Source organism: Zootermopsis nevadensis, unplaced genomic scaffold, assembly GCF_977971745.1.
Source record: "Zootermopsis nevadensis isolate Lab colony 2312 unplaced genomic scaffold, Znev_1.0 Znev_ptg000028l, whole genome shotgun sequence".
Lineage (NCBI taxonomy): Eukaryota > Metazoa > Arthropoda > Insecta > Blattodea > Termopsidae > Zootermopsis > Zootermopsis nevadensis.
In genome coordinates, this window is record NW_028259160.1 from 19,923,357 (window position 1) to 19,937,161 (window position 13,805).

A 13,805-nucleotide genomic window follows, 5' to 3' on the forward strand; every position below is an offset into this window, starting at 1 on the left:
GTCACAACTCAAACTTAAATCGCTCCTTATTTTTAAATTGTAACAAACCGAGTCATGGCGGTAAAACCATCCATGGAGGGTGGGGAAAATGCCACATCTTAACGCCTGTCTAGGGGCTGTAGGGCAGCAACCCTGCTACTGGACTTGCCCCGCGACTGGCTGGTAACCAATGCAGGGGACTTCCAATTGATTGCTCGAAAATCTCATGCAGAAATGCGGACGGATTTTACTTACGACGACGGTGATTAAGGGCTGAAGAGTTGCAATGTGGAATGTTCGGGGTGTTACTAACAAAGAAGATAATTTAGAATTGGAATTGGAAAGTAGCAAAATAGATATCGCAATCAAAAAGAAAATAAATAAAGGCCCAAAAGAATTAAGAAAGTTTATAATGATTAACTCGGGGGTGCCAGAGGAAAACTGGGTATCATCAAGAGTTGCAATATTTGTTAGAAAAGATGTGAAAAATTGAGTGCTGAATTACGAATGGTTTTCCCCAAGAATTGTAGAAATCGGAATAAAATTTTGACATAAACTGTGTCAGTTATTTGTATTTCATGCGGCATTGGAAGGAAAAGATTTAGAAACAGCAGAATTTTACAACGAAATTCAAGAAGTGATTGAAGGCGATTTTAATGAAATATTTGCAAACCAATCTGTTTGTGGATGCACTGGCACAGAAGGAGAACCATTCATAAATAATAACATGAGATTACTAATGGACTTCTCTTTCTTCAAAAATTTGAAGACAACAAATTCCTTCTTCAGACACAAGAAAAGAACACAATATACGTGGGAAGCAAGAGGGCTAAAGTCTGTAATAGATTATAGTACGGTTAATGAAAAACTGAAACGAAACAGAAGAGACTGTGGAGTTTTCAGGGGAAGTGAAATTGACGGTGACCACTCTTTGGTTTAAGGTAGATTTAAATTCTGTAGATACTCTCAATCATCGTAAATTTACAATTCAGATGCTCATATAATACCATTTATTTTGTACCAGAAAATAAGCCATCAAGAATGCAGCGTAGAGCAGCAAACAGTGAATATTTGTTCTATAGAATGGTTATCTAATTCTTTACAAACCTTTCAATCCTTCAAGAGTTATCTGAGGTTATAAAAACCAAAAACAGTAATTTTAAAGCCAACCAGCAAATTAAAACAAATATCTCAACATACATCACAGGTTGTACATTGCACTGATTGACAAGTTCGTATTTTGAAATCAGAGCCTCCAAAATCTATTTGTTCTGCCAACAATCAGTTCCCGATAAACAACTTAAAAAATAAGCCGACGTTTCTACGTCTTATCGAAATAGTGGAAGAGGGGCACAGCTTGTAACAAGACTGTTGGAAAACATTAAAATTGGTTCAAGGTTTTAATACATTTCTTGTTTTCAAGAACACGTCGCATCTTTATTTAAATCACAAACACAATTAACGGATGCAGAAATTCTTCGTTGAGATGTTGTGTGACCCCACTGAGAATTTTTGCCTGCTGTCCTTTATCACGAAGAAAGTATGTCATTATACACCGTGTTTCAAAAGTAGCTTTACAACTTTGCAGGAGAATATAAATTTATTTAACGGACGTGCGTAATATTTTTAAATGCACAAATTTAGCCAAACTCATCGAGTTTCATGCACATAAACTGTACCCCCTCATTACCTGGTACCAACCAACCAACCAACCAACCAACCAACCAAAAAGCTAACTGAGGGCGGAGTCCTGTGCAAGCGCAAGCGTCGTCCCTTCCTAGGTGACACCATTCCTGCGCACAAGGCGCATTGCTGGAAATGGTACACGGTCTTAAACAGAAAGACGGAAATTTTGCTAACGCTAACGGGGTTTCGTCGTGGCTGGAGCCTCGATCATTCAAACTGGGATCTGTTGCTGCTGATGGGAGGTTATCCCGTCAGGCAAGTTGTCCAAAGGAATTTGGTTGGTTGGGTCTCTGGGGTTTGAACCCAGAGAGGGAGGGGCCGTTTCGGCTGAAGGCCTCTGCGGCATGGGGGGAGATCACTTCAGCTGATGGCCTCCATGATCTGGGGGGGGGGAGGGTGGCGGGCCATGCCCCTATTAAGTTATACCCTGGCATTCGCCTTACAACTGAGGGAAAGCACGGAAAACCTCAGTCAGGTTAGCCGAGTAGTCTAACCACTCGTTGTGCCGACTTGGCCGTCTTTTGGGGACGGCCTCGGCTGGCCTGCTGAACATCGGTCGCCCTCGGTTGCCCTTGGGCGACCTCTGGCAGCCCTCGTTCGGCACGAGTGCCTCCCGAGTTGCCGGACTGAGGGGTTCCCCACACCAGCTAACCTCGAGTCAAATCTCTCAGTCAGTGCTCTGATGTGGTCGGCAAAGAAAGGGACCCCCAAATCCTCGTGTATTTGCCTGTTACTAACGTACCAAGGCGGGTTAGTAACAATGCGAAGACACTTGGATTGCAGAACTTGCAGCTTCCGGACGTGGCTGCGGGCAGCTGACCTCCAGATCGGGCATGCGTAACCCATCATGGGACGGATGAGCTTCTTATAGAGCAGCACACCGTTCCTCATGGACAGGCCACTTCTCCTATTGATGAGCGGGCCTAGCACACCTAATCGTTGCGCCGCCTTCTTTCCCACCTGGTTGACGTGCGCCGACCAGGTAAGCCCATTATCAAGTGTAACCCCCAGATACTGCCTTGTTTTGACCCATTGTATAGCTTGTCTGAGAAACTGCACTGCTCTGGGCTGTTGGATGCGTCTTCTCGCCGAAACGAAGAGAACCGCGGTGCTCTTGGAGACGTTGATAGCAATCCTCCAGGCCCTGAGCCAGAGCTCAAGTCTACTGAGGTAAGTCTCCAGATACCTGGCGAGAAGCGTTGGGCTACGGGACGTGGCTACTAGAGCCGTGTCGTCCGAGTACTGTGCTAACTCGACGTGGCGGGACGGTGTGGGTATGTCGTTGACATACAGACTGAAGAGCACAGGGGAGAGAATTCCGCCCTGCACGACTCCAGCCCGCATGGTACGACACGTGGACGTGGCCGACTGGAAAGACGTCTGGAATGTCCTGTCAGCGAGGTAGGAAGAGATGGTTTTCACCAAGTACTTCGGGAAGTTGAGGACGGTGTCGAAGGCTTTGGCCACGTCCAGGAAAACCGCGCCGGTTAGCCGCTTCTCATCAAGGTTTCTGTTGACCCTTTCGGCGAGACGAGCCAGCTGCATCGACGTGCTGTGTCTGCGTCGAAACCCAACCTGCTCGTCGCGCAGCAGCCCGCGTTCGCCGACCTCGTGTAGGACCCTCGTTAGGAGGATCTTCTCCCAGAGCTTGCCGACCGTGTCAAGAAGACTAATGGGTCTATAGGAAGAAGGTAGCGTGGGGTCCTTCCCCGGTTTCAGTATGGACACCACGCGAGCGTGTTTCCATGCCGAGGGGAAGTACTGCCTGCGGAGGACCGCTTTGAACACTTTCGTGAGAAAGGTTATCGCACGCCGTGGGAGATGTCTCAGGACCCTGTTCGGTATACCGTTGGGGCCCGGAGCCTTGCCAACCTTGAGTCCCTTGATGGCCTGGGCGACCTCCGAGGGACTGGTTAATTTCGGTTCACTTGCGGGGGCATACTCGTATGTTCGCATCGCCTCGTTAATCATGTCAATTGCAGCCGGGTCCGACGGGTTGTCTACCGGCTGGAACTGGACCTCAAGGTTGTCGGCCAGGGCTTCTGCCTTCTCGGGGTTCGAGAGAGCCAGTCCTCCCGGCACTACCAAGGGGGGCGACGGAGTGGGGACTCGCATCACCCGCTTGGTCATCTTCCAAAGCGACTGGTCCTCACAGTCCAAGGATTCGAGCGTATCGCTCCACTGTTCGTTCCGCCACTCGTTGAGACGATAGGTCACCGACCTCTGGAGTCGATTGACCTGGGTCTTAAGAGCGGGGTCCCTCGTGACCTGCCACCGCCTCCTCAGCCGGTTCTTCAGGCGTATTTCATCCCGAATACTAGCGGGCAGAAGCGGTCGCCTGTCAACGCGGGGTCGAAGCTTAGGAGCGGACGCTGCTGTGGCTTCCAGGATAGCACTGGTCAGCTACTCGACGCACTTGTCGATTGCCTCCTCGTCGTTTACCACGGGATTCCCCGGGAGTTTGCTTTCGAGGCAAGCCTGGAATGCAGCCCAGTCCATTCTCGCGAAGTCCGGGCGATCAGGCAGGTTTTGAAAGGACGATCGGCACGTGGTGTCGATGAGGACGGGCAGGTGATCTGAGCTGAGTGCGGAGCAGACTGTCAGGTGCACCGGTAGGACGAAGTCCTTGAGGAGGACAATATCAAGGACGTCGGGGGTTGCATTGTGTGTGTAAGGAGCCGTGGTTGGGGAGTCCGGCCCGTAGATCAAGCAGGAATTTCTGTTGGCGTAATCACGCAGGAGCGAGCCCCTAGCAGAGATCAGCCTAGAATTCCAGTCCGTGTGCTTCGCGTTGAGGTCACCAGGCAATAGGACAGGTCCGACTCAATCCAGGGCCGGTGGGGTGCGAGGTATGCCGCCACGAGCTTGGCTTTCCTGGTTGCCAGCACCAGGTGAATGGCGGTTGCTTCCAGTTGCTGCAGACCCGAGACCGGCACAGGGTAATGATCAATGCCCCTGCGGACAAGGATCGCTGTGCCGCCCCCCAGCGTCGGGCGGTCCGTACGGTGGCAAACGTAGTTCGCGAACCTCAAGGCCCGACCCGACGTGAGGTGCGTCTCGTTCAGGAGGCAAACATCGTCTCCGTAGTCGCCGAGGAACTGCTCCAGCTCCAGCTTCCTGTCGCGAACACCGTCGGCGTTCCACTAAGCCAGCCGCAAGGCCTTGCCACCGTGACCTCTAGGTCGTGCAGTCATTGTCGGCCATGAAGAGGAGAACGGTTTAGAGGAGGGCTCGCGGACGAGACCCCCCGGGTGGGAGGGAATGGATCGCGGCGAGGAGACGGCGTGTCAACTCGATGCAGACCCGTGGCGAGAGGGTCTCCAGGACATCTGAGATGTCCTGGAGCGGTGACTGACCCTTGGGTGGGGTGGGGCCAGTCTTCTTGGGAGCAGGTGCAGGTGCAGTGGAATTTGCCACCGGCACCACAGGACGAGCGGGCTTGGCACGGCCGCTCTTGGGGACAGCCTGCCGCTCAGTCCGTACAGTGGCGCCAGATGGCGTTGGGGCGGGGTTTTTCATAGCCGCAGCCTTGACGACGCGGCCACCACGGATCACGTGGTTCCACCCAGGCCCAAGTTCTCCTGTTCGAGGGAAGGCTTATCTGGCGCCGATTTGGGCGCTGGCAGGCGCGTGGAGACGCCGTCTTTTGGCCGCGATTCTCTTTCGCACGCTGTGCAGCGGCCGCCTTGGCTTCCTTCCACTTACTGCAAGCTCTATAGTTCGCAGTGTGGTTGCCCCCGCAGCTGCAGCACTTAAGCTGCTGCTTGGAGGTGGCACACGACCCGGATGGGTGGGCGTCCCCGCAGGCCACGCACCTAGGTGCATAACCGCAGTTCCGCTGCTTGTGCCCGAAGCGTTGGCACCGCTTACACTGCGTGGGCCCCTTCGGTGCGACGTACGTTTCCATCTTGACCCGCAAACCGCAGATCTCGGTAAGGGAACGCACTTTCGCCACGTCGGGGTCCCGTGCTACCGACACAATGAAGTGTGGCGTAAGGGGACGGTCAACGTCCTGGTCCATGGCCCGGCGCCTCGATCGCAGTTGCAGGACACCCTGCACAGCAATGTGCATGGCGGCCAGCTCCCAGCGTATCTCGGCCTCGGGCATGCGCACGCCCAGGTTTTTTTATCACCAGGCGCACACACCGATCCTCGGGGAGGGAGAATGTGTGAAAACTCACACCCTCGCCCTCACCGAGGGACCGCAGGACCCTGACGGTGGCCCGGAACCCGTCGGCGGTCTCAGGCACAAGAGTCACGAGGTCTCCCTTTATCTGCGCCACGATCCCGCAGGCCGACTCCGCGCGAATCCTATGCAGGAAGCCGCGTACGTCCTTCACCCCAGAGACGTACACCGGGGTTTTGTTACGGCGCTCCCTCTTAGCCGTTTTGTCCACTTGAGCGTGGGAAGAAGCGGCGTCAGATGACACGGCAGTGAGCGGCCCGGATAGGTCACCCGGAAGCCCGTGGAGACCTGCGCCCAAGTGCCTCCTCCATCGAGGAAGCGGGTCCCGGCTGGGAGCCGGGTACCTTGGCTGAGGGCTTCACTGTCCCGCTTGGCGTTTTCAGCGGGGCGGGGTGAGCGGGTGGAGGTCCGCGGGACGACTTCACGTCCCTCACTCTTGTAACCTCTTGCGAGGCCCCGGCTTTAGTGGGGAGCGGTGCCGAGGAATCCACCCCAGCAGTCGCCCCTTTAACCGGTCGCCCGGCCACTACCCCGGTGTACGACGCGCTGACCTCAGCGTAGCTGCCGAGTTGCCGGCCACACGAGGTGGCTTGTTCGCCCGTGGAAGCGGTGGTGGATGATGCTGCTACCGCAGGGCTATCGGGCCGATGAACTTTTGCCGGTGCCGGCAGAGGAGTGGACCCGGCTCCGGACAGTGGCCCGGGCACCGGGCGCCTAGATGCGGGTTCCGACCAACCGCCCGAGTTGGAGAAGTCGAACTCGTTGGCTTTCCTCTTGCCGGCGTTGGCTCGAGTAGGCCCTCCGGCCACGGCTGCTGCTGCTGCTGACCGCTGCATCTTCTTTTCCGCGGCGATGGCGTCCATGAGCTGCTTCCGGACCTGCTGGAGCAGCTCAGGGAGGTGGGCCTTTAGAAAGGCCAGCTCGTTTCCTTCCATGGAGAGTAGAGATCAGTCAATCCGAGAGCAGAGATCAGTTCGCTATCGCCAATGTCCTATCTCTCTGCATTACCTGGGAGAAACGCCCGAGTACCTCAACAACCGTTTCCTAGGTCGGTGGATTGGTCCGGCCGCACCAATAGCATGGCCACCTCGTTCCCCGGATCTAACACCTAATACGGGGTTCGGTCGTGGCAGGAGCCTTGACCATTGAAACTAGGGTTTGTTGCTGCTGATTGGAGGTTATGTCGTCAGGCAACTTGTCCAGAAAATTTTAGTTGGTTCGTTCCCTGGGGTTTGAACCCAGAGAGGGAGTGGCCGTTTCGGCTGAACGCCTCTGCAGCTTGGGGGGGGGGAATCACTTCAGCTGAAGGCCTCCATGATTGCCTTACAACTGAGGAGAAGCACGGAAAACACCAGTCAGTGTAGCCGAGGAGTCAGACTACTCGTTGTGCCGACTTGGCCGTCTTTTGGGGACAGCCTCGGCTGGCCTGCTGAACATCAGTCGCCCTCGGTTGCCCTTGGGTGACCCCTGTCAGCCCTAGTTCGGAACAAGTGCCGCCTGAGTTGCCGGACTAAGGGGATCCCCACACCAGCTAACTTCAAGTCAAATCTCTCAGTCAGTGCTCTGTTGTGGTCGGCAAAGAGCGGGATCCCCAAATCCTCGTGTATTTGCCTGTTACAAACGTACCAAGGCGCGTTAGTAGCAATGCGAAGGCACTTGGATTGTAACACTTGCAGCTTCCGGACGTGGCTGCGGGCAGCTGACCTCCAGATCGGGCATGCGTAATCCATCATGGGAATGATGAGCTGCTTGTGGAGTAGCACTCCGTTCCTGATGGACAGGCCACTTCTCCTATTAAGGAGCGAGCCTAGCACGCTCAATCGTTTCACCGCCCTCTTTCCCACCTGTTTGACGTGCGTCGACCAGGTAAGCCCGGTATCAAGTGTAACCCCCAGATACTGCGTTGTTTTGACCCATTTTATAGCTTGTCTGTGAAACTGCACAACAATGCCGAGTAAACAAATGTATTTAAATTATATTTAGGCAATAAATACAATGAAAGGAAGGGGGTTAAAACACTTGAGTAAGATTTTGAAACGCAATCAACCCCCCCCCCTCCAGAAGGGGGGTTGGTCAAGTGTTTTAACCCCCTTCCGTTCATTGTATGCCGAGTAAACAGATGACGTTTCCTAGGTAACATCAATGCCGAGTAAACCCGTCTTCTTTACACTTTTTTGCCGAATGACCTTGATAAAAGAAAGGAGCGCTTTGCTCTAGTGCCTGGATGAACCGTATTGCACTCCATTCCGTTACCTAAGAAACTAATTGTTATGTCATCTGTTTATTCGGCGTTGTTATGGTTCACTATTGCCGTAAACAATCCGCTTTCGACAGTGCGGAAAGAGCTGATCTGTGCTTCGCTTGTAGAAGAAGTGTGTGTAGACTAGATAATTTTGTGCTGTTAAAAACTTTTTAGAATATCACAATTAATTATCTTACATAAGAATTATTAAGAATTCTGTGATACTGCCCTCCAATCTCTCCATTTTATTTCTGATTCAATTTATCATTGCTGTTGGACATTGAGGTCTCTCACAGTTGAACAAAGTTTCAGGTGAGGGATTCCTATTTATTATTGTTGTTTATCGCATTTAATATTTTCATATGCATTTGTGAACTTGTGTAAGAGAATTAGGCTTGCCTTCTTTCTAACACAATTTCAAGTAATATTGCATTGACTTCTGTTTGTTCACGGCATCATTGATAGTAAAACAATATTCAAGTAGGCAATTAACATTTTACAATTTTAAAGGAATAAAACGTGTTTCGTAGCCCAGAATCTTAATAAAAATATGTGGATGTTAAGAAGTGGGATATATATTCTGAGTAATAATTCTAACACTTTACATCTCTGGATACATCGACAATATTAAAGCGTTTTAGGGAATTGCAAAGAATTTTTATTTCGGTATTATATGCCTAATTATCGATGACTCTCCCTCTCATTATCTTCCTGAAACAGCGGATTAAATCCGGGGAACTCTTGTCATCATTGACTACAAATTCTTTTGTCCTCACGCCTGATATCAAAAGAAAATTAAGATTAAAATAAACCAGAGTATAATTTTGCCAGTTGTGATATATGGGTGCGAAACTTGGTCTTCACTTTGATGGAGGAACATAGATTGAGTGTCTTTGAGAACAGAGTATTAAGGAAGATATTTGGACCTAAAAGAGATGGAGCCAGATCATTAAGAAAATGACATAATAATGAGCATCACGACCTGTAATCCTATGCTGATATTGTTAGGATGATTAAATCGAAGGAGGATAATTTTGGCGGGTCATGCAGCACGCATGGGGAAGGGAGGCGTGTTTACAAGGTATTAGTCGGTAGGCCTGAAGGGAGGAGACCGCTGGGAACACCTAGGCATAAGTGAGAAGATAACATTAAGATATACCTTAGGGAGACAGGAATCGATGGATCGAACTTGATGCAGCTTGCTCAAGATAGAGTCCGGTGGCAGACTTTTTTGAACACTGTGATGAACCCTCTAGTTCAGTAAGGAAAATGGACTATTTTTTGACAAGCCGAGTACCACTCGACTTTCCATAGAATATCTTGCACTTTCCAGTATGTGAGTGGCGTGATGTAGGCCTCATCCACGCATTCGGTAGAACAGTGCTTCTCAAACTCGGGTAAATTACCCAAATAAGGTAAAAGTGGTTTTTCTTTGGGTAACGACACACGTCGGAATACACATTAAAATTTACCGTAAAAGTGTAGAAGAATTACTCTGAAGAAAGAGATCAGTCATTGTGCACCGATGCTCTAAAACAGTCTAACAAGTATTTATTTGCAACTTACACCCAATTCCTCCCAATTTTGCAGACGTAGAATATAAGATGAAGCAGTGGCTTTGTATTCATTAGCTGGGACCTGGGTGATAAAATATTTTCATGGTGAATAATTACCAATTTTTTATGGCTGCTAAAATATTTAAAGATGTTTAAAATAAAGACTTTGCATCAAACATATTGCTTACTTCCTATATTTTACCGATCTCTCTTCACGTGTCACATGTTTTCTGTGCAGTTAGTGTTTTGCCTACATTAGGTAAAAAGGACTTTCAGATAAGCGGTTTTGGGTAATGAAGAAAAACGTTTGGGAAGCAGTGAGGTAGAACAATGTACAGCTTTTGTGACTGTTCACAAATGTAATTCTCGCGTTCATTTGATAATTTTAAATGACGTATTGTGCTTGTAGTGTATATAAATGTGTAACATAGGAAGGAAATCATTAATCATATAAGCTCTTAAGCACTCTTAGTTCCACAGAGAGAGAAGAACTCGAAAATTTTTATATCTAAGAAAAGGCGTTGCCTTCTTTTCCAAAACTTATTTGTTAACTGTCTGTTTCTAAATCAAATATCACATAATTTCTATGACATATCTTTTTCGTAATTTCTTAAATCGGTTCCTCGGAAATGGAGCATCTAAAGCTTTAGAGATTACATTACTATTTTATACTTAACGTCTACGTAATTTACTTATAAGAAGAATTAACCTGCTGTCAGTAATGACAAACACGCGGCATGACTTAATATTGCCTATGTAAGTCACATTTAGAGCTTTGTCATTTTGTATTGAATCTCAACAGGCATTTCTATAACTAAGAAACAAACTGACTCTGAGTCCCGCTTGAGAATCTAATAGTAGCCTAGGTAATCGAATGTCTCGCCTTTTATGAAAAATGAAGTTTCATTCCCGTGTTTACAAGACGACGGCTCTAAACCAAATCCTCAAGCCACACCGTCATTCCCCACGTCTCAAAGATCCATTTTAATATTATCCAAGCAATACATAGGACTATCAAGTGGCCTTTTCCTATCAGGTTTTCCGATTAAAATGTCATATTTATTGTCTCTGCCATGTGTACTACATGCCACGCCCATCTCATCACCCTTTATCTGATCAGCCTACAATTAATTATTTAGTTAATAGAACTATAAAGCTCCGAATTATGCATTTTTTACCATTATATTGTCAGTACCGTGTTCGACCTCAGTAACTCTCAGTTGATGTGCACACGTGTCAGTATGAAGAAAAACCTGGACTGTTTTTCAGGAGATGGAGTTAAGCGAACATTGCAGCTGTTCTCATCATGACGGCAGGTGCGTATTCACCGAAAAATTGGTCCCTCTGAATGAGTTGAGAGAGGAGAATCTTCTATGTGACGCGGTGTTGAGGTTGGAAGATGGCGGCGTTTTTCCTGTCCACAGAGTGATTCTCTCGACGTATAGCACATATTTCAGGTTTGTTTCTTTACTGACGTGTTTAAATAACATGTTAAATAAGGACATTATAGGACTTTAGGACATGTCAGACGTCAGTTAGTATGTGAAATGTTATATCGTCTTTGTTGCAGAAAGCAGTATTTTTATCTTTGGTAATTTCTTTATGGCCATGGAATCTCACGGCGGTGTTTAAGAAGACTAATGTCTTCTGGACGTTGCGCCGTAGAAACTGAGTGATATTTCAGACGTATTTACCGTCTTTTTTGTTGATGATGGAGGCAGTAAGTATCTCTGAAACGTCCAATAATTTCTACGAGACAACACGACGCAACTTACAAGAAGACGGGTGTGCTTTTTGTATTAATTTGTAAGTGCGGTTGTACCAAGGTGACAGTCAATCAAACTGGAGGGAGAAATAGAATCCATTTAAAAAAGGTCTTGGTTTTAATACATAAAGACGATCGACAACGTCCAGAAGCAAGTTGGTAATGCACCTTCGTCACGTCATTGTCCGGAACATTGAAAACTTCTGTGTATTGCTCTGTCTGAAATGTAATAAACTGTAACAAAAAACTTCTCGAGAAATGTTTCATTGTTAAGAGAGAATCGTTCGTGGGCTCATTACGAAAAGATTTTGTGTTGGCCTCAATTTTCTGGTGGGATTTCTTAATTTTCATTGTCAAGTGGCGCTAGAACGTTGACAAAATTATACTTTTTCTTTTAGCTACGTGAGTTGTAAAATCCTAAAATTTACATGCGTGACTTGTAATTTTCTGCTCGCCGTTTCTCCAAATCGCTGACTGCTTCATGACGTTTCAGGAAACTTTTCACAACACTGCACACCAGTGAGGAGACTGATATTCTCCTGCACGGAATTAGCTCGGACGTGATGACCCAGATACTGGAATGTGTTTATTTGCGGGAGGTGAGCATCCACTCCGACAACGCGCGTCAGCTGCTTGGGACGGCTGACTATTTGTGGTTAAAAGCCGTTACTGAACTCTGCTGCGACTTCCTCAAGAACACGATGGACCTCGACAACTGTATCGGCATCTTGCGATTCGCAAGGTAATTGACGTTCATTTGTCATTTGCTGTGACGCGAGTCTTCGTTGCTGCAGCGAAGAGCTCCACTCAGAGAGCAGCCAAGTGCCAGGTCAGAGATTAAAGCCTCTGGCTGAGTACTGGTCAAATTATAAAGGGTTGTAGGTCAGGGCTTTTGGCTGGTTATGATTATGCTTCTGATTTAAGCATTCCTATTTAACTGCATATGTTTTTATCGTCATTATGACTAGCAGATGACTAATTCCATCATGTAGAACGTGAATCACGACCTATTCCTCTCGAATTCCTTTCCTTCTATCTATCTTTCTCTGCGGCATTTCTTAATTCTTACATAATCCTCCCAATATAAAAACCAACATTCAACCCACATCTTTCTGCATACAGCAAAACTTCTTGTAACCGAGCCTCGATTATCCGATTCCCACATTAAGCGACAGAATTTCAACCAGGTCGGTTGTGATCGGTTTCCACCGGCGGAATTCTTTAAAGCGATGTCCATTTGGTACAGTTCATTGATCTAACCTCAAACCAAGATTTTGCTGATTATTATGAACACTTCAAGGCATTTAGAGAATTGGTTATTATCGGGCAAAGACAAAAAACCCAGCTGGTTCCCATAGAAGCTGAACCCCTACTCCTTCTTGTTCAGGACAATACAGCAAGCAAATGAACTGGCATCGGCAGAATCACACCAGAACCGCCACTGCATGCGATGGACAGAATGACTAATACATTCCCTATTTCAATACAGAAACTTCCTCTAACAGCACTCACGAGTGACTTTTGCCGTCGGCTTGTGCGTGCGAAACTCCCGCGTTATCCGCTGACGAGGAAAATCTGTATTGATTCTTTACTTATTTGTTCAAATCCATGACCACGTTCCCCTCTACCTCGCTCATTCAACTTATCGGCTTTTCCGACCGATGGTCCCCCCATATAATCCGGTTAAACGAGGTTTCACTGGATTAACACACACAGTTAACACAACGTCTTATCGCGAAGGTTAATGCCAGAATTCTAAATTCTACACTTCTCTTCTCACTGCCTTATTTACTTGTGTACACCGTGCTTTTGTATCAACCTTAAACTTTATCACGAAGACGAGCGGACATTGCCTGGGAACATTCAGAGCCGAAAACTTTCCATTTTTCCCCGGTTAAACGAAGCGTCTCTCGCTCTTGCCTCTCCATTTGTCTCTTCTCAGTCTCACTCAATCTAGCTTCAAAGGGCTGAGATAAAACTCCAGGCGAAATACCGTAGTGTGCAAATGTTTGAGAATTCAGTTCTTGCTGCAGTGTTTCAATGTGTCAGAGTTCGAAGGAGATCGATTATGAACCGGCTCTTATGCTGTCGCAGGTGTCACTTCTGCACCGACCTTGAGACTCACACTCGTCGCTTCGTTCAGCGCCACTTCGTGAAAGTGTCTCAGCAGAGCGAAGAACTTTTGGAACTGCCTGTAGAGGAACTACAATCGATAATCGAGTCCGAGGAACTTAACGTGAAGAACGAGGAAGTTGTGTGGAAGTGCATTCTCCGGTGGATTAACCACGACCCGGATAACAGGAAAAGTCACATCGCGGGCCTTTTGAAGGGCGTCAGACTGGGATTACTTGACGCAAAGTTTTTCAAGGAGGAGGTCAGTATGCCCCTGAA

General features: G+C 48.1%; 1 protein-coding gene across 6 annotated transcripts in view; it reads left to right on the forward strand.

The window, feature by feature from the left end:
• Positions 1–13,805, forward strand: part of LOC110841047 (kelch-like protein 10) — a 41,889-nt gene that overhangs the window by 19,947 nt on the left and 8,137 nt on the right. The window contains exons 1-4 of one of the 6 annotated variants that reach the window (XR_015537345.1): positions 7,973–8,223; positions 10,919–11,106; positions 11,908–12,156; positions 13,509–13,788. Coding sequence is in view for 5 of the 6 variants with exons in the window: in XM_087356842.1 (XP_087212968.1) it covers positions 8,122–8,223; positions 10,919–11,106; positions 11,908–12,156; positions 13,509–13,788 (819 nt within the window). In the remaining variant the exon portion in view is untranslated. The other 5 variants (XM_087356842.1, XM_087356839.1, XM_087356840.1 and 2 more) reach the window with 5 other exon arrangements.